The sequence below is a fragment of the Emys orbicularis genome, chromosome 22 (genome assembly GCF_028017835.1).
Source record: "Emys orbicularis isolate rEmyOrb1 chromosome 22, rEmyOrb1.hap1, whole genome shotgun sequence".
In the NCBI taxonomy this organism is placed as follows: Eukaryota; Metazoa; Chordata; order Testudines; family Emydidae; genus Emys; species Emys orbicularis.
Window position 1 is genome coordinate 2,086,376 of NC_088704.1, and position 22,751 is coordinate 2,109,126.

Sequence of the window (22,751 nt, forward strand, 5' to 3'; positions counted from 1 at the left end):
TCCAGTTTCTTCGTGGAGTTTTTTTTTTTGCAGTTCAAAATCTTGCAAACTACTGCTTCCAGTCTGTGTATTGGGAAGGTTTGTCAAAGCTGTAGTTCTCTGGGGTCTCCTCCCTGCCACCCCTTCTCCCTGACTGGAGGTTTGGGCAGCAGCAGCCATGACTGGTGCAGGTTGTTGTGGACAACAGCTTCCACCAGCCCCTCAAGCCTGGTGCCCCCCGGACGGAACATGGCCAGGATCTCAGCTGGCAGTGAAATCACTGCCCGAGCCCCAGTGCCAACAACCCCGCCTGAGATTTGTGGCCTGCCAGTCCCCTGCTCTCAGCTGGTCCAGCCCCCAGCAACCCTGGGATTATCCCCCCAGACAGACTTCATCCTGGGAGCCATGGTGACCTTGGGGGGCTGTAACCCCTCTGCAGGGGTGTGCCTTGCAAGCTGACATGCTGCCATGTGGCTGGGGGCGGTGTTGCAGGGTATTGCCTCTCCATAGCCCCTGCGACCGGCTGTCCCATCCGCCCATGGCCTCCAGCCAGGCCATGGTTACGCTCAGCCCTTTTGGATGAACCAGAGCTTAATTCAGCAGTGCCATGACATTGCCCCAGGTCCAGCCCCTTAGTCCTTCTGGCCCCTGTGTCTGGGGCCTCCACGCAACCTCCTTGGTGAGCCTAGGGACCCAGTCCCTGCCTCCACCCTGGATCCAGCCCAGGGACCCTGCAGCAAGTGGGTTTTCTGCCTCATCAACCCACTTCCTTCTTCCCTCAGCTACTTCCTGCACCAGCCCAGCTTGGGTGCCGGGGCCCGTGCTGGGGCCAGGCTCGTGGTCCCAGCCGCAGCCACAGCCAGGGGTGCTGGAACAGTTTTTATAGTGGGGGTGCTGAGAGACTTTGAACCAAACTGTAAACAATGGAAACCACTTCAAGCCAGGGGGTGCGGCAGCCCCCCCAGTCCCTCCTAGTTCCAGCACCTATGGCCACAGCAAACCATGAAAACCAAGCTAATGGCAATAGAGCCCAGCACCATGCCTCCTGTCCCACCAGGGACCCGGCCATCGTACTGCACCCACTGTGCGCAGGAGCCTGACAGCAGCTAGGCTCCCCGCTGGGAGCTGAGGGGTAGAGGCCTGATGCTCTCCCAGGGCTGGGGTCCTCTGAGCTGGGCTTCTCCCTGGTAAAGCCGCTCCTCCAAACCTGGCATCAGTAATAGGTGCACGGGGCGGGGCTGCCTGAGTCCACGGCTGCTCTTTAACCCTTCCTGCCTGCTGTGGGGTTTGTGGATCCTGGCCCTCGGGGTCAGAGGAGCAAGCCTGGAAGGCGGCGTCTGGGTGTCCCCAGAGCAGGCTGCAGCTGTGCGAGCTGGTGCGTGTTGTTAGAGCAGCTGGGCGCTAGGCGGGGACGAGCCTGCTCCCACCCCAGGGCCGTTTGCATTCTTTGCCGTCTCCCAAGGCAGGGACAGAGGCAGTGGCAGTGGGATTCAGGGGCTGCACGTCCTGCCGGGGCTCGGATAGCGACTCTCTTTCTCTCTCCCCCCATCCCAGTTAACCTGGTGGATTTTTGTGGGCAGACCATCAGAGACGACGGGCTGATTATCAATTCGCACAGGGACTCCCGGCGCTACTACTTCGTGGCCACGGGGACGGACTGCTCCCTCACCATGCAGGCCGCGTCGCCCAAAGACAAAGTCCAGTTCCAGTTCCGCTTCTTCTTGGTGTACAGCCTGCTGCGCCTGGCCCCCAGCGGCGGGCCCCCGTCCAACGCCACCCGAGCGCCTCTGCCCCCAGAGACCGCCCGGCCCAGCCAAAGGGGGCCTGGGCAGCCCTCATCTGGTGGAGACTGGGAGCTTCAGGACCCCTGTAATGCTGGATCGTATATGCAATTCTATGATGGCAGAGGTCGCGCCGCCAAGCCTCTGGGGTTCCCGCTGTGTGGGAAGAGCATCCCCAGGCCCATCCTGTCCACCGGGAACTACTTGACCCTGCGCTTGGTGACACGGGGGCAGCAGCCCCGGGTGGATTTCGTGGGCGATTTTACATCCTTCCGTCTGGGTGAGGGGCAACGCGTGCAGGGGGCACAAGCCAAAGGACCTTGCCAGACTGCCCAGCTCCAACCACAGTGTCCAGCCCAAAGATCAGCTGCCCAGCCCCCCACCACACCTGCATGGGGGCCCTTGCCAGCTGTGCCCTGGGGCCTGGTCACTGGCCATCACAGGGACAGGGCACATGTGGCAAAAGGCTTCAGTGGCGGAAATAAACGGAGAATTTGTGCTACCTGCTGAATCTCCGCCAGGCTCCACGGGAGCCTTGTCCTGGGGTGGCTGGATCAGGTGCAGGTGGGGGGCAGAGGCAGGGCTGGCACATGAATGCCCAGGGGGTGCAGATTCAAAAGGCCACATGACGGGCGGGTGGGGGGGGGTGGATCAGGAGTGACATGGACTTGGCAGCAAGCGCGTGTGATAGCGCATCACCCCGAACACTCATCAGAGCACAGGGAAAATGCACCTATTTGCCAGGGACTCCACAGTCACCTGGAACACAGACTGACGTGTGCCTATGCCCCACACGCACAGCTGCACATATATTCCTGGACATACATCGTCTCACACAGGCTGCACACATACCTATATACACACACACACACACACACACACACACACACACACACACACACACACACGCATGCATACCACATCTCACACAAGGCTGCACATATGCCTACACACACACACACAAGGCTGCACATGAACAGCTGCACACACACCTGCACACCCACACACACCATCTCACACAAGGTTGCACGTCCTCTCACATGCAACCTCAAGCTCTCTCTCTCACCCCCCCGCCGCAGAGCCGAGCCCACTGTGGCCAGTGTAGTTCAGGTCTTCAGGTCATGCCGACTGTCTCGGCTCTGAGACACAGGGTTCCTGGCCCTGTAAAGAGCCCTTTAGCCAGGGTGCACTCATGGCCCTGCTGAGATCAGTGGCGACCCGTCCCTGACCCCAGTGAGCTGGGCGTTGGTGGCGTGAATGCCTGGCTCCGCTCTCAGTGGTCACCGCCAGGCCCCAGAGCCAGTGGGTCCCAAGAGAAACCACAGGCTATTCTCCCTGGTCAGACACCCCCGCTGCTCTGATGCCTTCCCCCCCACGACTGGAGAGGCCATCTCCTCTCCAGAGCAGTGGGTGCTGCCATGTCCTTTAGCCTCTTGGCATGGCTGGCTCACCTGTGGCTAGTGGGGCGTTAACGTCCTGCTTGCAGGGCCCAGCTTGCAGAGATCCTGGGTCTGAAACTCTGCGGCATGGCTAAGGTTGCCAGGCGTCCAGTTTTCGACCGGAACGCCCTGTTGAAAAGGGACCCTGGCGGCTCCGGTCAGCACCACTGACCAGGCTGCTAAAAGTCCAGTCGGTGCAGCGGGGCTAAGGCAGGCTCTAGGCCTGACCTGACTCCGCGTGGCTCTCGAAAGCTGCTGGCATGTCCGGCTCCTAGGCACTGGGGCGGCCAGGGGGCTGTGTGTGCTGCCCCTGCCCCGAGTGCCGGCTCTGCAGCTCCCATTGGCCAGGAACCGCGGCCAGTGGGAGCTGCAGGGGAGGTGCCTGCAGGCGCAGGCAGTACACGGAGCCCCCTGGCTCCTCTACCTAGGAGCCGGACATGCCGACTTCTTCTGAGAGCCACCTGAGGTAAGTGCCGCCCAGCTGCCCCACCCCCAAACCTCCTCCCGTGCCTCACCCCCCTGTCCCAGCTCAGAATCTCTCCTGCACCCAAACTCCCTCCTGGAGTCCGCAGCCCAAGCTCTTGCCCCAGCCCTGAGCCATCTCCTGTACCCTAAACTCCGCATCCCCCGGAGCCTGGACGCTTGATCACATTCCCCTCTCGGCCACTGAGTCACGTACCCATGCCAGTGCGTGAAAGGAGCTGCCCCCAGGGGTGTGCGATGCACCAGGAGCTGCCATGCTGTCAGCTCTGGCCATGTCCATTTCAGGCTTCAACATGTCCGAGTGCAGCGAGGAGCCGTACTTCCAGTGCCGGAACAGCAAGTGCATCCCCATGAGCCTGGTGTGTGACCGGACGGGCATCGATAACTGCGGGGATGGCTCGGACCAGGCAGCCCACCCCCCTGCCAAGTGCAGAGGTCCGTGTGGGTGGGGAGAACCCAGGGCAGGGCAGGCGGGGTGGGGTAGAGGGAGCACCCCAGAGAGCAGATAATGGATAAGAGGGCTGGAAAATATGGGCCTGATCCTGCCTGGTGCACTCGGGAGCACAGGGGAGCGTTCTGGATGGGAGGACGGGGGAGCTCAGGGCTGCTCCACTCCAAGGGTTTTCCTGGCCTGGGGGCTCTTTGCTGGGCTGACGCCCGCACCGGCAGCTGGTGCAATTACACCCCCTTCCCCCTCCTCCATGCAGGCCGCCCTCCCACATCAGCATTTCTCCAGCCTGAGAGCAGCCCTGCAGCCCACGTCACCCCCTGCATGGCAGCCTGTGGCGGGGCAGAGAAGAGCCAGCCCTTGGCCCCAGACACCGTGCCCCAGGACGAGCCTGCAGCAGGTACCTAAGTCCAAGGGCAAAGTCCCGGGCCTGGCCTAGAAATGTGCTCAGCGCCTGGCATTGTTAATGGCTGGGGGCAGGGCTGGGCCGTTCCCCCTGGTACAGACGGGACTGGGGCACGGCCAGGGTCTGGGACCCGCCCACGCACAGGCGCTGACATCTTTTTGCCGGTGGGTGCTCTGCTCTGCCTCCTCCTCCCCCCACCCCATGTGATCAGGGGAAGAGGCTGAGTGGGGGGCAGGACCTTGGGGTGCGGGGAGCCCAAGCGGGGGCAGGGCAGAGCGCGTGCAGAGCAGGGGCGGGAGCATGGTTCAAGCACCGTAGCCCACAAAAGGTCCTGTGGGTGCTGAGAACCCCCTATTTATTTTTGGTGGGTGCTTGAGCCCCAGAGCACTCACGGAGTTGGCACCTATGCACCCAAGGTCACACGGGGGTAGGGTGACCAGATGTCCCTATTTTATAGGGGCTTTTTCTTATATAGGCACCTATTACCCCCCACCCCCATCCCGATTTTTTACACTTGCTGTCTGGTCACCCTATACAGGGAGGGACTTGAACCAGGTCCCAGCTCAGTACCCTAACCACTGGACCAGCCTTCCCTGCGACATGACCTGGGGGGAGCCCAAACCTTCTGATCTGCCCAGCACTTTGCAAAAGGATTGCCAGATGTGTGGGTACGTGCGTGTGTAATGAGAGCTATGTGTGTGTCATAACAGACATGTGTGATGTGTGTGTAATGACAGGTGGCTGTGCATGTGTGCAATGAGACACGTGTGAGCGTGTTATGACACGTGCACCTGTGTAATGATGGATGTATGTGTCCGTGTGCAATGACAGATGTGTGTGAAGGTGCAATGACACACATGTGCAATGACAAACGTGTGCATGTGCAATGAGACTGTCATGACAGATGTGTGTGTGTGTGTGTGTGCAATGAGATGTGTCTATAATGACAGATGTGTGTGCTCGTGTGTGATGATGTGTGCATGTGTATAATGACAGGCAGGTGGGTGTGTATGTGTGCAATGATTCATGTGCGTGCATCTATAATGACAGGTGTGTGTGTATGTGTGATGATGTGTGCGCATGTAATGACAGGTATTTGTGTGGGTGTGTGTGAAGGTGGGTGTGTGTAATGACAAGTGGGTGCACGTGTGTGGTGACGTGCGTGCACTTGTGCAATGACAGGTGTGTACATGTGCAATGTGTCTGTGCAATAACAGGCATGTATGTACATGTGCAATAACAATGTGAGCGCATGTGCAATGACATCAGTGTGTACTTGTGTGATGACACGTGTGCTCATAGGCAATGACAGATGGGTGTGTGTGCAATAGCAAATATGTGGTTGTGTGTGTGCATGTCCAATGATAGTTGGATGTGTGTGATGACATGTGCGTGGGTGCTTGCACAGACAGGTGGGTGCATGTGCATGTGTGTATAATGACAGGTGTATGCACATATGTAATGACAGATGTATGTGTGTGTCTATATGCAATGACGTGTATGTAATGACAGATATGTGCAATGACATGCATGTGTGTGCAATGACAGGTGTGTGTGTGTACATGTGTAACGACAAACATCTGACAAGTGTAATGACAGGTGTGTGTAATGACAGACGTGTATGTGCATGTGTGCGATGACACATGTGCATGGATGTATAATGGCAGGTAGTTGCATGTTTACATGTGTGCATATGCAATAACAGCTGTGTGTGTACGTGTGCAATGATACCTGTGCAATGACACGTGGTTGCATGTGTGTGTGCAATGACAGGTGTGTGCCATGACAGATGTGCATGCAGGAATGTGCAACAACAGGTGGGTGCAGGTGTATGCAATAGCGGAGGTGCATGTGTACTTGTGCTATGAGATATGTGCCGGCATGTGCAATGAGAGGTGGCTGCATTTGTAATAACAGGTTGGTGCGTGTGGGTGCAATGACACATGTACGCATGTGCTATGACAGGTTGCTGTGTGTGTGATGACAGGCATGTGTATGTGTGCTCTAGGAGCAGCCCCTTGGCAGGGGAGTGGGAGATCAGTTGGTGTCTCTCACTGACCCCCGCCAAGGCGCTGGGCCCTGCAACGGGAACCTGCGCCATTCCGCTCCCAACACCCCCCCTACAGCGACCCTCCATGGGCCAGCGCCTGGGAGCCTGATGCAGCGTTGCCGGCTGTCCCCTGGGGCCTGCGTCCACCCTGTCCCTGGTGTCTCGTGCCCCCATGCACAGTGCAGCTGGCTTAGCACCACATTGCAGAAGGAGCAGGGTGGCAGCAACTCAGGCCTTGTGGCCCCATGGCCGTGGCACTGAGGGCTTGGCTCACCCTGTGGCAGGGCAGGCTTGCCAGAGTGGTCTGCTTTTGGCTCCAGCCCGTAGAGGGCAGAGCGGAGCTGGGAAGCAGAAGGGAGGCACCTGGCACTCACTGTCCCCAGCCCTTTTCCTTCCTCTCCAGGTGAGAGGAGCTTGTGCTCCCTGCTGGCCCTCTACATCCTCCTGGGGCTGGGCGTGGGCTCAGCCCTCCTGCTCTGGTGCTGCTGGTCCCCTGGCTGGTTTGTCTGGAGACTCGGGGCCTGCCGGTTCCTGCCTGGCTGCAACTCCATGTGGGCCTCGTGCCAGCTCTGCCCCCACAGCTGTGCCCACAGGAACCATGGCTGTTCCAGCAAAGTCACGCCGCAGCACAGCGCCGACCTGCCCATCTGATGTCAGCCGCGCCATCCTCGCCCTGGCCGGAGGAGCAGGGATCCGACCTTTCTTGTCTGTGCTGCAGATTCTCTCCGCTGGCTTGGGTCATAGCAGGACGGGCTGCGGATACCAGCTGGGTGGGGGGCAGGGAGAGGACGGGGCAGCTCCCAATACCTCCTCTGCTCACTCCCATAGACAGGCCAGGCCCCATGCGCTCCTCCCATGGATTGGCTCAGCTGCTTGCCCCCCAGCGGCGGCAGCCTCCGAAACACAAGGGCCCAGAGGGCTGCTAGGGAGCCCTGGAGCTGCCCCAGTGAGCGATGCAGGTGGCGGAAGGAGCGACTGATTCACCGGCTTGAGTGGGGATTTGCCCCTCGCCTCCGAGCACCGTGCTGCTGGGGGCAGGCCGAGTCCCCCTCAGCTCTCTGCGTGTGATTGTTGTTGTGACACCTGCCGCACCAAACACGTTGTCCTTCCACGTGTTGTGAGCCCAGCAGGTTGTCCACAGCTAATAAAACAAGCCGGCCCTTTGCTTTGGAGCCGTGTGTGCCCAGCCCTGCAAGCGGGGAGGGATGGGTGGGCATCACTAGTGCTGCCTGGTCATGCTACTGCAAGAGCTTTGGGGGTGATCAGGCCTGGCCCTTTCCTGGGGCACTGCACCCCCTTTGTCATATGCAGCTGCTTTGGGGAACCTTTTTTTGCAGGTGCCCCGTCTGTGTCGAGGGCCGGATTTGGCAGCAGCTCCAAGCCCCCAAACTCCTCTGCAACCCCGGGAGCTGCTGGCATTCAGCCCGCTGGAAACCAGGCCCAGGCAGCTCCCAACCTCAGGACAGCCGACCCCAATGGCCACTACTGCCCTCTGCAGCCTGCAGGACCTGGCTGAGGCGGGGAAGCCAGGCACCAGTCTGGGCCTGTCGCTCTGGGGCACTCCCACAGTGCAGTGGGGCAGCCCCATCCCTGAGACGGTTCAGGCTGAGCGGAGCAGGCTTGGGGCCTTTTCAGGGAGAATCCAACACCAGCTTTGGGCTGGTTAGAGCCTGGCCCGCAATGACTGGGCCCCCCAGCCTGCCCCAGGGGCAGTTCTGCCAGCGGCCAGGCACCTGCCCCTCTTGCCTTGCCACCAAGCTGGTGTGATGCAGTGCCCCTGCCCCCTGGCGGGTCGAGGCAGAGCAATGGGGCCCCAGACAATCTGGTTCTGCACGGTTTATTTAGGAACAGTGACCAGCCCCCATCTTCTGCAAAAGGGGCCCTGGGGCTTTCCCCCAGCTCCTGCACAACCACCACCAGCTCCATCTAGCTGCAGCTGGGCTCCCCCACGTAGGCTCCGGGACGGGGGCAAGCAGGGCTGGCAGGTCCAGCAGAGGCCATGATCCCATCCCCCAAGCCAGGCAGGTGCAGCCCCAGAAGGAGTTGGCTGCTCGTGGGCCCTGCATCACAGACAGGTCCCCCGCCAGGGACCGTCGCTGGCCAGGAGAGCAGAGTGCAGTGAGGGTGTGGGAACACAGGGCGTCAGCAGTCAGGCCCTCCAGGATGGGGAAACACCCCAGCAGGTCAGGCCCAGACTCCTGCCAGAGGTCCTGGGATCTGGGCAGGGGCTGCAGGTGCTGGGGGCTGCCAGGAAGGCAGGCCAGATCCTCCTGATCCCAAGGGCCTGGAGCTCACAGCTGGTTTGGGGGCTGGTGAGCCCCCCGGTGAGATAGTAGCTGCTCCTCCCCTTCCCCAGAGCACCCTGGGATGCCAGAGACACTAACCTGCCCTCACAGGGGCATGAGAGGGGTATGACCCCAACAGTGCCACAGGGGGCGGCTGGGTTGACCCCTGCAGGCTTGTGCCCTTCGAGCAGGGTCTGACTCTTGGCCCGGCTGGCAGGCGCCCCAGACAGACACACGGGACGAGGCGCAGCTCACCCTCCGACAGACAGCTCAGGCGTTATTTGTCGTTTAATAGGAATCCAGTGAAACAGCACAAGTCGGACGCGGTCTGGGGTCGGGTGCGTTAACAGGGCGCCATCTGAGGCTCCCTGCTGTTCTCTGGGGTGGCAGCCGCCCTGGGCAGAAGGGCAATGCAAGGCAGCGGGAGCTGTGGCATGTGCTGGCGCCTCGCCCCACGGCAGGACGTCACCCAGGCAGAGAGATGACATTTGCTGGGCTCCATTAGAGCAGGTGCCCTTGGAGCTCTCGGTTCTGCTCAGGGAGCCGGGGTGGGCTGGGGCGAAGGGCTGTTTGCAGTGGGCTGTTCTGCCCAGCCTGCCACTGCCTCGGCCGAGTCGTCTCTGTCCCACCAAGTGACGGGGGTGGTGAAAAAGGAGCCGTGATGCCGGGCAGGCTCCAGCCAGCGCAGTTGGTGGTGCGATTCATAGGGCCCGGCCCTGGGCAAGTGCTTAGAGCTGGACCTGGCAGAGCCGGGAAGAGCAGTGAGCCAAGATTGTCCTGTGAGCAGATGGCTCCAGAGCAGGGAACCCCCCCCGCCAGGCAGGGCAGGGCAGGGAATGGGGGGGCAGCTTTTAAGGGGCTGCCCAATGGTTGTTGGATGAATAGGGGCAGCCCAGACCCCAGAGGGTCCTGCTGCTAGTAAGGCACTTGTGTTTGTCCGCCCATCTGACTGGGGAGGAATGATCTTTGGGGGGGGTCTGCTGGCTGCCCCCAGGAACACGTAGCAGCCTCTGGCCATGGGATGCTCCTGCCACCAGCACCTGGAGCGAGCCATGGGGCTGCCCTTATGCATGGGCCTTAGCCGTGCATGTGGGATGTCGCTCCCGGGGCCTGCCCCTGCCCTCCTGCTCCGTGGGCACGACCCTCCAGGTGATAATCTAGGGAGACAGCCCAGCTAGTGGCTTGGGGCAGCCGTGGTGTGGGGGCTGGAGCGTGGCTGAGGCAATGGGGATGGCTACAGTGTAAACAGACGGGAACCCCTGCCCCGGCCTGCTGGCTCCTGTAGTGCTGGCCCATGAAATGGAGTGGGAGGGGTGACCAGGCTGGGAGCCCCCTGCCTGCCCCCTCACTGCTCCCGGAGAGAGGGGGCAGGCTCTCTTGTCGATTCCTCCTGAGCGGGGTGAGGCGTGCCACTGCAAGGCAGGCTGTGACTTTGATCCCACACTCCTAACTTTAGAGGATGAATGTGGATCCTGTCCCTCCCTAGAGGAGAAAAGATGCCCCGTCTGCCCCTCTCCCCGGACCCCCCGTCCCTTAGCGGGCATGGGGCACAGCAGAGCCAGCTGGCACCCTCCTTCCCGCCCAGCTCGGGGGCACATGCTCTGAGCACTGAAGCCGGAAGGCAGAGGGGTGAGCTCCCCATCCTGTGGGGCCCTTGTGGGGCAGGACGTGGCGAGGGCCGGCACTGGGTTGGGCTCCCGGCTCTCTATGGCCCCGGGCCCAGTGCGGTTGGGTCGACTCCACCGTCTCAGTTCCGAAGGGTCCGCGTTCCCATGGGGCTGGCAGGAGGCGTGGCTGCCCCCCTGCTGCCACGCACCAATCACACAAACAAACCCATCCCCCACTGGTTTGGGGTAGCAGCGAAGCACCATTTTCCTCTGGGTTTCTTTAAAAAAATTAATCATCGTAATAATAAAACAGCCGACGTCCCACGATTGGCCTGCGGACGCGGGGCAGGCGGCGGCCAGCCTATGAGGGGCACTCTTGCATGTTAACTCCCGCCTCCGAGTGATGCTGCAAGTCAATGGGCTGCCGCGGCGGCTGGCCTGGCCGCTCGCTGCTCAGCACCAGGTTTTTAATGCACCCTGTGATTCCTGAGCGGAACTTGCCGGCGGTCAGGGCTTGGATGGCAGGAGCGCCTCCTGGGGGCAAGAGGAGAAACAGTCAGCTCCCAAAGGCAGCCCCATGCTCCGGTGTCCCTAGCGCTCCAACGACCACAGCCGGGACTGGATCACTCCACATGGCCCACTGCTCTTCATTGCCTCTGAGGCACCGGGCACTGCCAGCACGGCAGCTCGTACGTCCCGTTCACATGGAGAGGTAGGGAAACCGAGACATGGAGCGAGCTAAGGTCACACACAGGGCGTGATGGGCAGAGCTGGGGATGGACCCCCGCCCCTCCCCTGCTCCAATCACTAGAACCTTCCCTCCCTTCTTGGGTGGGGGGTTTATGGGAATTCCCCAAGTGACCATGATTCTCTCAGCTCATCCCAAAACCGGGACTGTTGCTTCCTCCGCTCCCCAGCGCAGAATCGCACCAGGGTCCCAACCCGTGCAACACACCTGGGCTCTGCAGGACCCAGCAGAGCCCCGAGAGCCGGCCCCATCCCGCCACGGTTAGTGCCCGGCCCTGGGCCCCACAGAGCCCCGAGAGCTGGCCCCATCCTCCCATGGTTCGTGCCAGCGTAGGCCAGGCCAGCAGAGCCCCGAGAGCCGGCCCCATCCCGCCACGGTTAGTGCCCGGCCCTGGGCCCCACAGAGCCCCGAGAGCCGGCCCCATCCTCCCATGGTTCGTGCCAGCGTAGGCCAGGCCAGCACAGCCTGGGAGCCGGCCCCATCCCGCCACGGTTAGTGCCCGGCCCTGGGCCCCACAGAGCCCCGAGAGCCGGCCCCATCCTCCCATGGTTCGTGCCAGCGTAGGCCAGGCCAGCACAGCCTGGGAACCGGCCCCATCCCGCCACGGTTAGTGCCCGGCCCTGGGCCCCACAGAGCCCCGAGAGCCGGCCCCATCCTCCCATGGTTCGTGCCAGCGTAGGCCAGGCCAGCAGAGCCTGGGAGCCGACCCCATCCCGCCACGGTTAGTGTCCGACCCTGGCCCCAGCAGACCCTGGGAGCTGGGCCCATCCTGCCATGGGAAGTGCCCGGCCTGGGCCAGACCAGCCCCCATCGCTCCTAGTTCTGTCCCAGAAGCGGCGGTGCCAGACAGGGCTCCTGGGCATTAGGTCCCTGGAGAGGAGGGTCCAGCTAGCAGGCAGGGGGCAGGGGAGAGCCCCAGTCCCCCCCACCACATACTCCCAGGTCTCCCAAGTCCCACACAGCCTGGGCGCCCGCGCCCCGCAGGTCCCCAGGGCGCCAGCCCAGCCTTACCTATGTACACGCTGCCTTGGGTGTTCACCATGACGTTGCTGCCTGGCGACTCCCCACTCACCAGCTCCTCGCCGTCCACCTGAATGGAGCCCCGCCTGCCTTCCCTGCAGGGCACAGAGCTAGGCGTGAGCCAGGTTTGTCCAAGGCTGACCCCCATCCCAGCCGGGAGCGAGGGGGCAGGACGATCGACCATGGGGGAGCTGCGCCCACTGACACCAGTGACAAGCCCTGCTCCCTGCCCCGGGCTCCCCGGCTCCAGGCTGCAGCCCGGCTCAGCCCCTCTGCAGGGGGAGCATGGGGCTAAGGTCCTTGGCAGAATAGCTGGAGGGCTGCCTTGCAGTGGGATGGCTCCCTCCCCCTCCCTTCCCAGGGGGCCGTGCGGGGGCTGTCTGGCTGCAGGACGGTGATGAGCTAAGCCCCGGGGGCCCTCACCGAACGGCTGTCACTCTGTGCCACTCTCCATCGTTGATGGGGTCCTCAGAGACGATGCTGGCTTCGCCGCTGCCCAGCTGGTAACTGCGGGGAGAACGGCTGGTATTAGCACCCACTCCTGGGGGGCAGTGTCCACATTACCCAGTGCTTGGGAGAAGGAGGCAGTGTCCGCATTACCCAGCGCTCGGGGGAGGGGGCATCTGCATTACCCAGCGCTCTGGGCGGGCAGCGTCTGCATTACCCAGTGCTTGGGGGGAATGGGGTCTGGGAGAGACTGGGGAAGGATGGCTCTGGGACCCTAGGGGTGGGGCTCAGGGTGCATTTGGGTCTTAGAGGCGGGAGAGCGGATCTGAAGTGAAAGAAGTGGGGAGAGAAGGTGGGTCCGGGGTCCCAGGTAGGGGGAATGAGGATCCAGGGTGCAGGTGGGTCCAGGGTCCCAGGGGAAGGAGAGTCTGAGGTCCCGGGGTGATGGGGAAGGAGAGTCCACGAGGAGAGGGAAGGTGGGTCTGGGGTCCCGGGGAGAGGTGGATCCGGGGTCCCTGGGTCAGAGGGAAGGTGGTCCAGGGTCCTAGGGATGGTGGGAAGGTGGATCTGGGAGCAGGGGGAAGGTGGGTCCAGGGCAGGTGGATCTGGAGTCCCAAGGCAGGAGCTCTGGGGATTCTAGCTTGTGCCCTGGACGTGATCCCTGGCTGGCAGAAGGCACGCGTCAGGGGCCACATGGCCGTTTGCTCCTCGGCTGGCGCCAGGCCATGCTCACCTGAACACCAGGTGTCCATCTCTCAGGCCGAGGCTGATGAAGTCCTTGGCTTTGCCGTTCTGCCCTTCCTCCTGCCAGAGAGAGACGTTATGAGACTGCTGGCTCCTGTCTGGCTGGGACCCTGCTCACGAGCCTGCCCTGGAGCCATGGGCCCCGCCTGCCATCCAGGAACGGGTGCAGCTGAGCTGGGAGCCAGTTCCACAGCTGGGCCCAGGGCATGAGCCAGCCAGTGCCGCGGGGCCCATGAAGCCAACAAGCAGCGCTTGCTCCCCTGCAGGGCTTCTTGGCAACACCGGGCTGGATGCTCCGACTGAACCTGTACAATGGGGAACGCCTGCACAGGCAGCCAGCTGCACTGCCTGCGGGCCTTGGGAAATGCCCACCCCTGCGCGGCTGGGGACAAGTGGGGGACACGGCTGTCGGGAGCCAAGTTGCAGGGAGTGTTCGCCAGTCGGGGCTCCACGTGTGTCCCCGGCTGCGGCGCGGCACAGCCCGGTGATCCCGGAGGCCGTAAGCCCCACTGCTGCTCCCCATGTGGTGCCAGGCCCAGCACCCAAGGGCCCTGCAGTAAATACCTCGCTAGTAGCATGTGGCTTGAGAGCAGGCTGCCCGGTCACCTGGAGGAGAAACGTGCAACAGGGCGGTGAAATGCCCACGGACAGCGAAGCAGCATGCGCCAGGGGGATGATGGAGAGCCTGGCAGCCATGGCACGGCTCAGGGAGCGGTACCCTAGGGCGACGCCAGCCCCGCATGGCATGGAATGAATAGTTGAGCATGGCAGATTAGTATGGGCCTGGCTCTCTGGCCTGAGCCAGGCGGCACAGGCTGGTTTCATGCATGCGCAGGCAGGTCAGACAATGGGGGTGGGATGGGATGTGAGTCCAGAGTGGAGCTGGGTTCCAGCCCATGCCATAGCCGGGGAGGGAGCAGCCCAGCATGCTGGCTGGCGCGCCATGCTCGTGGATGGGTGCTCTGATCACACTCAGCAGCCAATCCCCCAACTGACAGCAGGGGGCACTGCCGGTCAGACCCGCCTGGCACCCAGATTCCCGTGTGCTGCACCTCCTTTCCTGGAAGGAAGGCCCCTCTCCCTCCTCTCCGGAGGGCAGCCAGGAAGCTGGCTGCTCTGCGTGCTCTGCCCTTCCTGGGGGCCCATGCACCTAGCCCTGCCCTCCATCCTGGCTCCCCCCAGCCCATAGGCCCCTGAGGGGCTCACTGTGCCCCTAAGTGCTGAGGGAGAAGCTGGTAACTCCAGTGCCCTCTCAGCCATCTGGGATGCCCTGGCCCTCTCCCCAGTGTGGTGTGCCCAGCTCTGTCCTGCCTCACGCACTGGCCCCTCTTCCCCCCCTTGCTGGCTGCTCTCAACCCGCCGCTGCAGAACTCCAGGCCAGCAAGTGCTGGAGATGGAGTCGCCTCGGCCAGGGACGTGGCTGCAGCCCGTCCCTGGTGCTGCCCTCAGCCCTGGAACCCAGCCCCGCGAGTCACGCCCGGGCCGCCCTCATCTCCGACCTGCCCCCGCCCACATCTCCGACCTGCCCCCGCCCACCTCTCCCTCTGGCTCCCACTCGTGTCACCCTCACCTGGCCCAGCCTCCATCCTGGCCCAGACAGCTCCTCCCCATCACCCACCCATCTCCCGTGCTGGCCTGGCTCCTTGGGTCTCTGGCTGGCTCCCACCTGCCCCAGCCCAGCTCCTCTCCCCCTTGTGCTCACCCCGAGCATCCCCCACATAGCGAGGGGCCCAGCCCCCAGCGCGACTCACCACGCCCTGCCACAGGAGGATGCCGTTCGGGGAGCGCGTGCGCACTTCCAGCTCAATGGTCTCTGGAGACTTGGGGTGACTGCAAGGAGAAGGCAGCGGCTGTCAGCCCTGGGCCCCAGGGTATATGGTGGGGGGCAGGGACCAGACCAGGGAGCCCTGCCCCCACCAACCCCCAGTCCCCCCGCCCAGGGCCCAGCTCTGCCATTCCTCTGGCCCCTGGAGCTAGGCCATGCGGCCCCTGGTGGGACTCAGCCAGATGGCTGCTCACGGAGCGGCCTGCCCAGCTCCCACTCCAGGCTCCCTCCCCAGCTATGCAGAACACTGCGGGGCTGGCACTGGGAGACGGAGCCAGTGCTCGCCCCGATGGCGCATGCTGGGAGCTCCGGGCCTTCCTGAACACAGACGGCATGGGGCAATGGGGCGATGCCCCTCCTCCCCCTGCTCAGCATGGGGGCCCACTCACCTGCGGGGCAGCACGTGCCGGGGGAGCGCGAGGTAGCCGCCATCCTGGAAGTAGGCTCCGTACTGGCCTGGGGCGTCTGCAGGGCGAGAGCTGGGATCAGACAGCAGGGGGTGTTGGGAGCCACCCCGTCCCATACCTGGGCTTAACATTAACCTGGCTGCACCCAGGACCCTCTGTACGGAGCAGATCCCCTGGGGCAAGGGGGTGAGCACAGGGAAGCCAGTGCTGCTTCCTGACGCTTCCCCCCCTGCAGCTCATTAGAGCCCCCCACCCGGCGTGAGCTGCCTCACCCCACGCTTGGCCACCCCCGCAGGGAACCTCAGGGTCAGCCTGGGAGCTGCTGGGCCAGGGTTGCTAGTACAAAGGGGGAAGGAGAGAGGCAGTGGGTACCGTACCGTTTCCCCCGCTGCCCTCCAGGGCCCACTCACGGTCCAGCGCCGCCAGGGCCGGGCCTGCAAGGAAACAGACACACGGGTTACAGGGAACGCACCGCACAGCGGAGTAGCACATGGCACAAGCGCTGCTCCATGCCCGGGAGGAGGCAGAGGGCGTAGCCCTGCCAGCTCGGGCCTTGGTGCTGGCTCCCTGCTGGTCCCTGCACTGCACAGACCTGGGGATATTAAGTGCTATGCTCCAAACCAGAGCAACTGCCCCCCAGCCCCAGCCCCGAGCACACGCTGCCCCCAGCCCCAGCCCTGAGCACACGCTGCCCCCCAGCTTCAGCCCCGAGCACACGCTGCCCCCCAGCTTCAGCCCTGAGCACACGCTGCCCCCCAGCCCCGAACACACGCTGCCCCCCAGCTTCAGCCCCAAGCACACGCTGCCCCCCAGCCCAAGCCCCGAGCACACGCTGCCCCCCAGCCCTGAGCACACGCTGCCCCCCAGCCCAAGCCCGGAGCACACGCTGCCCCCCAGCTTCAGCCCTGAGCACACGCTGCCCCCCAGCCCCGAACACACGCTGCCCCCAGCCCAAGCCCCGAGCACACGCTGCCCCCAGCCCCGAGCACACGCTGCCCCCCAGCCCAAGCCCCGAGCACACGCTGCCCCCCAGCCCTGAGCACACGCTGCCCCCCAGCCCAAGCCCGGAGCACACGCTGCCCCCCACCCCGAGCACACGCTGCCCCCCAGCCCTAGCACATGCTGCCCCCCAGCTTCAGCCCCGAGCACACGCTGCCCCCAGCCCCGAGCACACGCTGCCCCCCAGCCCAAGCCCCGAGCACACGCTGCCCCCCAGCTTCAGCCCCGAGCACACGCTGCCCCCCAGCCCCGAGCACACGCTGCCCCCCAGCCCCGAGCACACGCTGCCCACCCCCGTCCCCCTGTACACTCAGCTTTGGTTCCCTCCCTTGCTCCCTACAGACCCCCGACCCCCACTCTAACTCCTCCTCTCCCCCTGCACCCACAGTGCCCAGAGGCCCTTCTGCTGCCCTGCTCCAGCTCCTGCCTCTCTCTAAGGGCCTGGCTAGACCCCTGGCAGGTCCTCTGGGGCTGTGCTGGGGCGGGGGAGGCAGCTCTGCGTACCCTGCTCGCAGTATGTCCCCGAGAAGCCGGCCGGGCACAGGCACTGGTTTGCCTTGCACTTCCCACCGTTCAGGCAGGGGTTCCTGAGCAGGCACTGATCCTCAGCGAGCTCGCAGCGACCGCCTGTGGGGAGACAGCCGGGGGTTGTGGGCACAGCCTCTCACTGGGCCTTCCCACACGTGTGAGCACAAACACGTGTACATGCATGCACACTCGCTCCTGCCCCATGTCACGGATCCCCAGGGAGAAGGGACCCCAGCTATGGGGGACCCACCCTGGGCACATCCCTGAGTGGCACCCTATGAGCGGGGATGCCCAGCTCAGGGCCCCTCCTCACTCTAGTGGTGGGGCTGCAATCTGCTGCGAGCCGTCCCTGGGCCCTTGGCAGGGCAGGTGGCAGTGCCCCGGTGCACCGAGATGTTCCCAGCCCTGCCTGAGGCATGCCCACCTCGGAAGCCATCCTGGCACAGGCACTGGAACTCGTACTCGCCAGTGGGCATGCAGGTGGCGCCGTGCAGGCAGGGCCTGCGGTCGCAGGGTGAGCTGTCATAGCACTGGGTGATGCCCCGGCTCTCCAGGAAGCTGTAGGAGATGTCCACCTTCTTCCCATTGATCGACACCTGGGGGAGGGGCAAGGAGACGCCATGTCAGCCTCAGTGCCCGGGGCCTCTCTGGGTTTAGCCAGGGGCTCTGGGGCCTGCACTGCCCCAAACTGGCACAGACGGGCACTTTCCGAGTTGGGTAGAGAACACGGTATATGTGATCCAGGCTGCCCAGGAGCCTGGCCCAAGGCTGCCCCAAGCTGAGCCACCAGCCCCCACGCTGCTAAATAGGGAGGGGTTCGTCTGCCCCCTACAGGGCTGGTGTATGTAAACCACTTCCAGAGTTAATGGCACCACTAGGAATAGAACCCATGAGTCCTGGCTCCCAGCCCACCCCTGCTCACCCCACTAGGCCCCACTCCCTTTCCAGTGCTGGGGATTGAACCCAGGAGTCCTGGCTCCCAGACCGCCACCTCCTCTGACTCCACTCCTTACAGGGCTCAGGAGTGACTCCAGAAGGGTGTGACTCACCTCCCCAATGCAGCCATGGAAGCTGGAGCTGATGCTGGCGGCCGCAGGCAGTGTGATGGATTTGTCCACCCCGCCCAGGTACATGGGCGTGCGGAGGTTGAGCCCCTGGCTTTTCCCCGGGGAGGACCTCTTCACCGGCTTGCTGCTGTCCACCTGCAGGGTGCCATCCTTGTTGATCCGTTCTGCCGAGACTTTGTGCCACTGGCCCAGGGCGAGTGGCTCTGTGCTCCGGAGCACAGCCATGCCTGCGGGAGAGAGTGGTGAGACGGGCACCGAGCTCAGGGCACGCCCCAGGGGTCTCTCCTTCGCCTGGAGGGCTGGGTAGCCACAATCTCCCCTGCCAGGGCATGTCAGGGCCTCTCAGGATGGCGGGTGCTTTCAGAGCCCTATGCCCTGCCAAGGGGCATTGCAGGGGCCATGCACAGGAGCCAGTGACAAGGCAGATGGCTCCGAGGTCCTGGATCCCGGGCTACAAAGGTCTGTGTGCTGGGAGGAAAGGGAGCCAGTGCGGTGTGGGGGTTGGGGGCTGAGGGAATCGGCCATAGCCCAAATGCAGCCCAAGGCAGCAGCAACTGACCAGCCTTCCCGGAGATGAAACGAGCGTGGTGGGGCAGCGTCCCTCACCCAGCAGGCACCCCCCAGAACAGCGCCCCCCGCAGCTGGCACCAGCAGCCTCCAGGCAGATAGCCACAGCAGAGAGGCCACAGAATCTGGATCCTCCTGGTCAAGAGCTGGCCCGGCCCTGCAGCCAGGGGGAGATGAGGGGAGCGCCAGTGGGTGGGCAGATGCCAACACCCAGCCCTGCCATGGCCCCAGCAGGCATCTTCGCTCAGGGGCGGGCGCTAGTGTCAGCCGCACCCTACTGCCCGGCGCCCTTACCTGAGCCCAGCTCGTAGCGGAACTCCACGTGCCCGCTGGCCATGGTAAGTGACACGAAGTCCTCCACGGGGGCGCCTGAGCCCCCGCTGAACAGGATGAGGCCGTCGGGGGAGAGCGGCTTGAACTCCGCGTCGAGGCGCAGCTCGTAGTGGATGTTGGTGAGGGGCGGGTAGGAGATGAACGAGTCGCTCCCATTGAAGGAAGGGGTGGTCGCCATGACGCCTGTGGAGTGGGGGGGTTACTGAGGATCGCCACTGGCCCCGTCCGCCCTTTGACTGGCAGGGTCCTTCCGACTGGTCCCAGCCAGACCCCCCCGCCCCACTCACCTTCCATGCACGTCTCCCCAGACTTGCCCAGGTGGCAGCGGCAGCGGTAGCCCTGCCCGTCTGCACGGTTAATGCAGGTGGCATCCGGTCCGCAGGCCTCTGGGGGAGACAGGTACAACAGGGCTCAGCGCCCGGGCAGCACAAGGCTGGGCAGGGACGGCCGGGGGAGTGAAGGGAGGGGGGTCACCAGCAGCCCCCGGATGGGGCATTCTGGCTGCAGCGGGGGTGCCCTTGCTCCACACAGGTGGAGGGCATGGAGCAGCCCATGCGGCGCAGTCAGGCTGTGGCCAGCACCTGTTCCCAGCGTGGCCCCTAGCGCAGTAACCCTGGGAAACCCATTGGACGGGTCAGGCCCGGCTCACATGGACGGGGCAGCTGGGAGGTCCCGGCACTTGTGTGATACCCTGGCCCCTGGCAAAGCTCCTGCTGGGCCAATGATGGTGATAGCACCCCCTTGCTGCGCTGCCGTGGGGCAGTACTGTAGCTATGGGGGGATCCCTAGCTGATCTGCCGTGGGGCAGTGCTGTAGTTATGGGGTAGCGGTGCAATGGGGCAGTGCTGTAGATGTGGGACAGCGGTGCCGGGGGGCAGTGCTGTAGTTATGGGGCAGCAGTGCCATGGGGCAGTGCTGTAGCTGTGGGACAGCAGTGACATGGGGCAGTGCGGGAGCTATGGGGCAGCGGTGCCAGGGGGCAGTGCTGGAGCTATGGGGCAGCGGTGCCAGGGGGCAGTGCTGGAGCTATGGGGCAGCGGTGCTGGGGGGCAGTACCTGGGTGGCAATGCAGTGCCTGTGAATGTTCACAGTTGCTCCCCGTGAATTCCTGTGGACAGTGGCACACGTAGCTGCTGCTCTCTGAGTCCCTGCAGACGCCTCCATTCTGGGGAGGAGCAATCAGAGGGTTAGAACTGCAGAGGGGACAGAGCCCTGCCCCCAGCTGCTGCTGACATCCCATGACACAAGGAGCGCCCTGGGGCCAGCAACAGCACATGCCATCGGGGAAAGCAGAGCCCCCTAGGGCCAAAGCCCCTCAGTTATACCGGTGCAACCCCAGGGAAGCAGGGGCCCAGCATGTGTCTGAATCGCGCATAAGCTCTGCCCTGAGGGGCCAGGGGTAAGGGAGCGAGTTACCTGACATGGCCGGTCCCGGCACGTGGGACAGTTTGAAACACCATGAGCTTTCAAGTCCAGATCCTTAAAGATCACCTCCTCGCCCTGGACCAGGAGTTGGCGCACACAGCCTGGGGGGACCAAGGGAGCAGGGGCAGTCAGAACAGGCCAGGCAATGGGGCAACAGCAAATATCCAGTCGAGGGGCGGCAGGGGGCCAGGGCGGAGCGCCTGGGGAGCAATGAAGGAAGGAAGGAACCCTGCTGGGCAAGGGGCTCAGAATCCCTCCATCACCATCTCAGGGCGGTGTCTCCACCCACACGAAGGGCTCGCAGCCCGGGCGCCCCGGGGCGGGTGTCTGAGGGCTGCGTGGGGAGCGGGAGTCAGGCCGCCTGCACTCACCCACAAAGCCGCTGCTGAGGCCGGATTTGGCGACGGCGATGTAGTCGGGATAGCCGCCGAGGTACAGCTCCTCGTTCAGATCCAGCCCTTGGAATTTACCCTGGAGGGGCACAGAATGATGGGCGCAGCAGGTCAGGGCTACCCTCTGTGCCCTCCTCGGTTCCTAGGAGAGCCCCGTGCATTGTGGAGGCACAGGCCCAGCCATTCAGCCTCCCCATATCTTGCCCCGCTAAGCTGCCCCAGGCATATTGCCACTCCGGGGGCCAACACTCCCAGGCTGCAGCAGTGCACCTTGTTGGCCCCACACCATGCGGCCTCCTGAGCGTTCTCTTACCTGGGACGTGCCGTTGACAGGAGGGTGGCTGTCCAGCACCAGGGAGCCCTGGGTGAGGTTCCGGTATAGCCGGACCGTGTGAAACTCCCCAAGTCGGATTGGCGCCGGGTGCCGAATCGTGGCCATGCCTGAGCCGGCGTCAAACCTGCAACATCAAGCATGTTGGAGACAGGGAAGGGAGCCGAGCCGCCTGCCACCCCCCAGCCCCTGGCACTTCTCAGTGCTCTGCTGCAGCCTGGAGCCTGGCTTCCACACACGGCACGGCTCCAGGCTGAGGTGAAGCAGCCCCTGGGCCGCCCATTTCCTGAGCCACGAGAGGCACTTTCTGTGGCTCTCCCCACATCGCCAGTGTCTGCCACACTGCAGATCCTGGGGTGGGGGGCACCATCGGGGCAGCAGGGATTTCAGAGCCACTGACTGGAGCTGGGCGGCCAGTTCACAACCATCTGAATGAGAATTAGGCATCAACTCCATTGGACAGCTCTGCCAAGCGGAGCCGTAGACAGGACGGGGGCCCCGTTCGCTTTGCAGCCTGGATTCAGGAAGGGCTCGGAGCTGGTCGGGTGGGTGCAGGCTGTGGCTGCTCTCGCCGAAGGGCCTGGCTCTGGGGAGGGGCTGGCATCGCCAGGTCTCACCTGAACTCCGGGCGGCCTCCCACCAGACCAAAGGACACGAAGTCAGCGCCGGTGCTCTTCTTCTGCCCATTGTACAGCAGCATCCCTGCCAGAAGCACAAAGGAGCTGAGCTGGGGGGGACGTGAGTGCCACACCCAAGCCAACGAACACCACGAGCGGGGAGGGTCCAGATCACAGCCAGAAGCACCCACTGCTCAGCCCCCAGCCCCAGCTCACCACAAGCGACAAGAGGCGCTCAGGCCCGACCACAGCACTGCAGCAGGCTGGAGAGGGGGCAACACCAGAGCACAGCTGAGCAGAGGGGACCTGGCCGGAACAGCCCTGGCCTCATGCCCTTGAGTGGGAATGGAGACTGCTGGGCATTGTGTGTGTCCCTTGGCAGTCCCACCCCTGTCGCAGAGCCCCAACGCAGGGCATCCCCTAGACATCAGCACAGCCGGGGCCCTACTGAGCCCCTGTGACCCGCCAAGGGCTTGGAGCTGCTATGCTGGGCGGGAGCAGGGCACTGGGTGAAGGAGAAGTCCCTGCCCTCTGCTCATGGCTTAGCTGATGGCGAGCGTGCCTGGCGAGAGGTGCTGAGCAGCACTAGGCCTCGGGGTACCCCCCGAGCACTGGTGGGACATATCCTGCTAACGCAGGGGCCAAAGTCTGGAGGGAGTTTGAGCCTCCAAGCCAGGAGAGGGGATGATGCTGTGGGAGCCCTGGTGCTTCGTGGGCCCATGGGGTTGGTCAATGTGGGCAGCACCAGGAGGGCAGAGGCAGGTGAAGGAGGGGGGATGCAGGGAAAGGGGGAAAGTTCTGGGTTTTCATGCCCAGCCAGAGT

General features: G+C 63.7%; 2 protein-coding genes and 1 pseudogene across 2 annotated transcripts in view; 1 reads left to right on the forward strand and 2 right to left on the reverse strand.

The window, feature by feature from the left end:
* The window catches only part of LDLRAD2 (low density lipoprotein receptor class A domain containing 2), a 39,266-nt gene extending 32,029 nt beyond the window's left edge, over positions 1 to 7,237 (forward strand). The window contains exons 2-5 of the mRNA XM_065421487.1: positions 1,534 to 2,040; positions 3,968 to 4,117; positions 4,390 to 4,530; positions 6,990 to 7,237. Coding sequence (XP_065277559.1) covers positions 1,534 to 2,040; positions 3,968 to 4,117; positions 4,390 to 4,530; positions 6,990 to 7,237 — 1,046 coding nt within the window. The remainder of the gene's footprint in view (positions 1 to 1,533; positions 2,041 to 3,967; positions 4,118 to 4,389; positions 4,531 to 6,989) is intronic.
* Positions 5,475 to 6,187, reverse strand: LOC135893408 (putative uncharacterized protein FLJ46204; annotated as a pseudogene).
* A 3,602-nt stretch (positions 7,238 to 10,839) lies between the features above and the next one.
* Positions 10,840 to 22,751, reverse strand: part of HSPG2 (heparan sulfate proteoglycan 2) — a 171,305-nt gene continuing 159,393 nt past the window's right edge. Inside the window, exons 81-98 of the mRNA XM_065421119.1 lie at positions 21,929 to 22,013; positions 21,294 to 21,438; positions 20,960 to 21,059; positions 20,580 to 20,689; positions 20,220 to 20,328; positions 19,451 to 19,549; positions 19,125 to 19,346; positions 18,246 to 18,490; positions 17,621 to 17,792; positions 17,173 to 17,295; positions 16,047 to 16,103; positions 15,652 to 15,727; positions 15,189 to 15,267; positions 14,002 to 14,043; positions 13,427 to 13,497; positions 12,670 to 12,753; positions 12,238 to 12,341; positions 10,840 to 11,012 (exon numbers count right to left, since the gene is read on the reverse strand). Of these exons, the coding sequence (XP_065277191.1) occupies positions 10,840 to 11,012; positions 12,238 to 12,341; positions 12,670 to 12,753; positions 13,427 to 13,497; positions 14,002 to 14,043; positions 15,189 to 15,267; positions 15,652 to 15,727; positions 16,047 to 16,103; positions 17,173 to 17,295; positions 17,621 to 17,792; positions 18,246 to 18,490; positions 19,125 to 19,346; positions 19,451 to 19,549; positions 20,220 to 20,328; positions 20,580 to 20,689; positions 20,960 to 21,059; positions 21,294 to 21,438; positions 21,929 to 22,013 (2,096 nt within the window). The remainder of the gene's footprint in view (positions 11,013 to 12,237; positions 12,342 to 12,669; positions 12,754 to 13,426; positions 13,498 to 14,001; positions 14,044 to 15,188; positions 15,268 to 15,651; positions 15,728 to 16,046; positions 16,104 to 17,172; positions 17,296 to 17,620; positions 17,793 to 18,245; positions 18,491 to 19,124; positions 19,347 to 19,450; positions 19,550 to 20,219; positions 20,329 to 20,579; positions 20,690 to 20,959; positions 21,060 to 21,293; positions 21,439 to 21,928; positions 22,014 to 22,751) is intronic.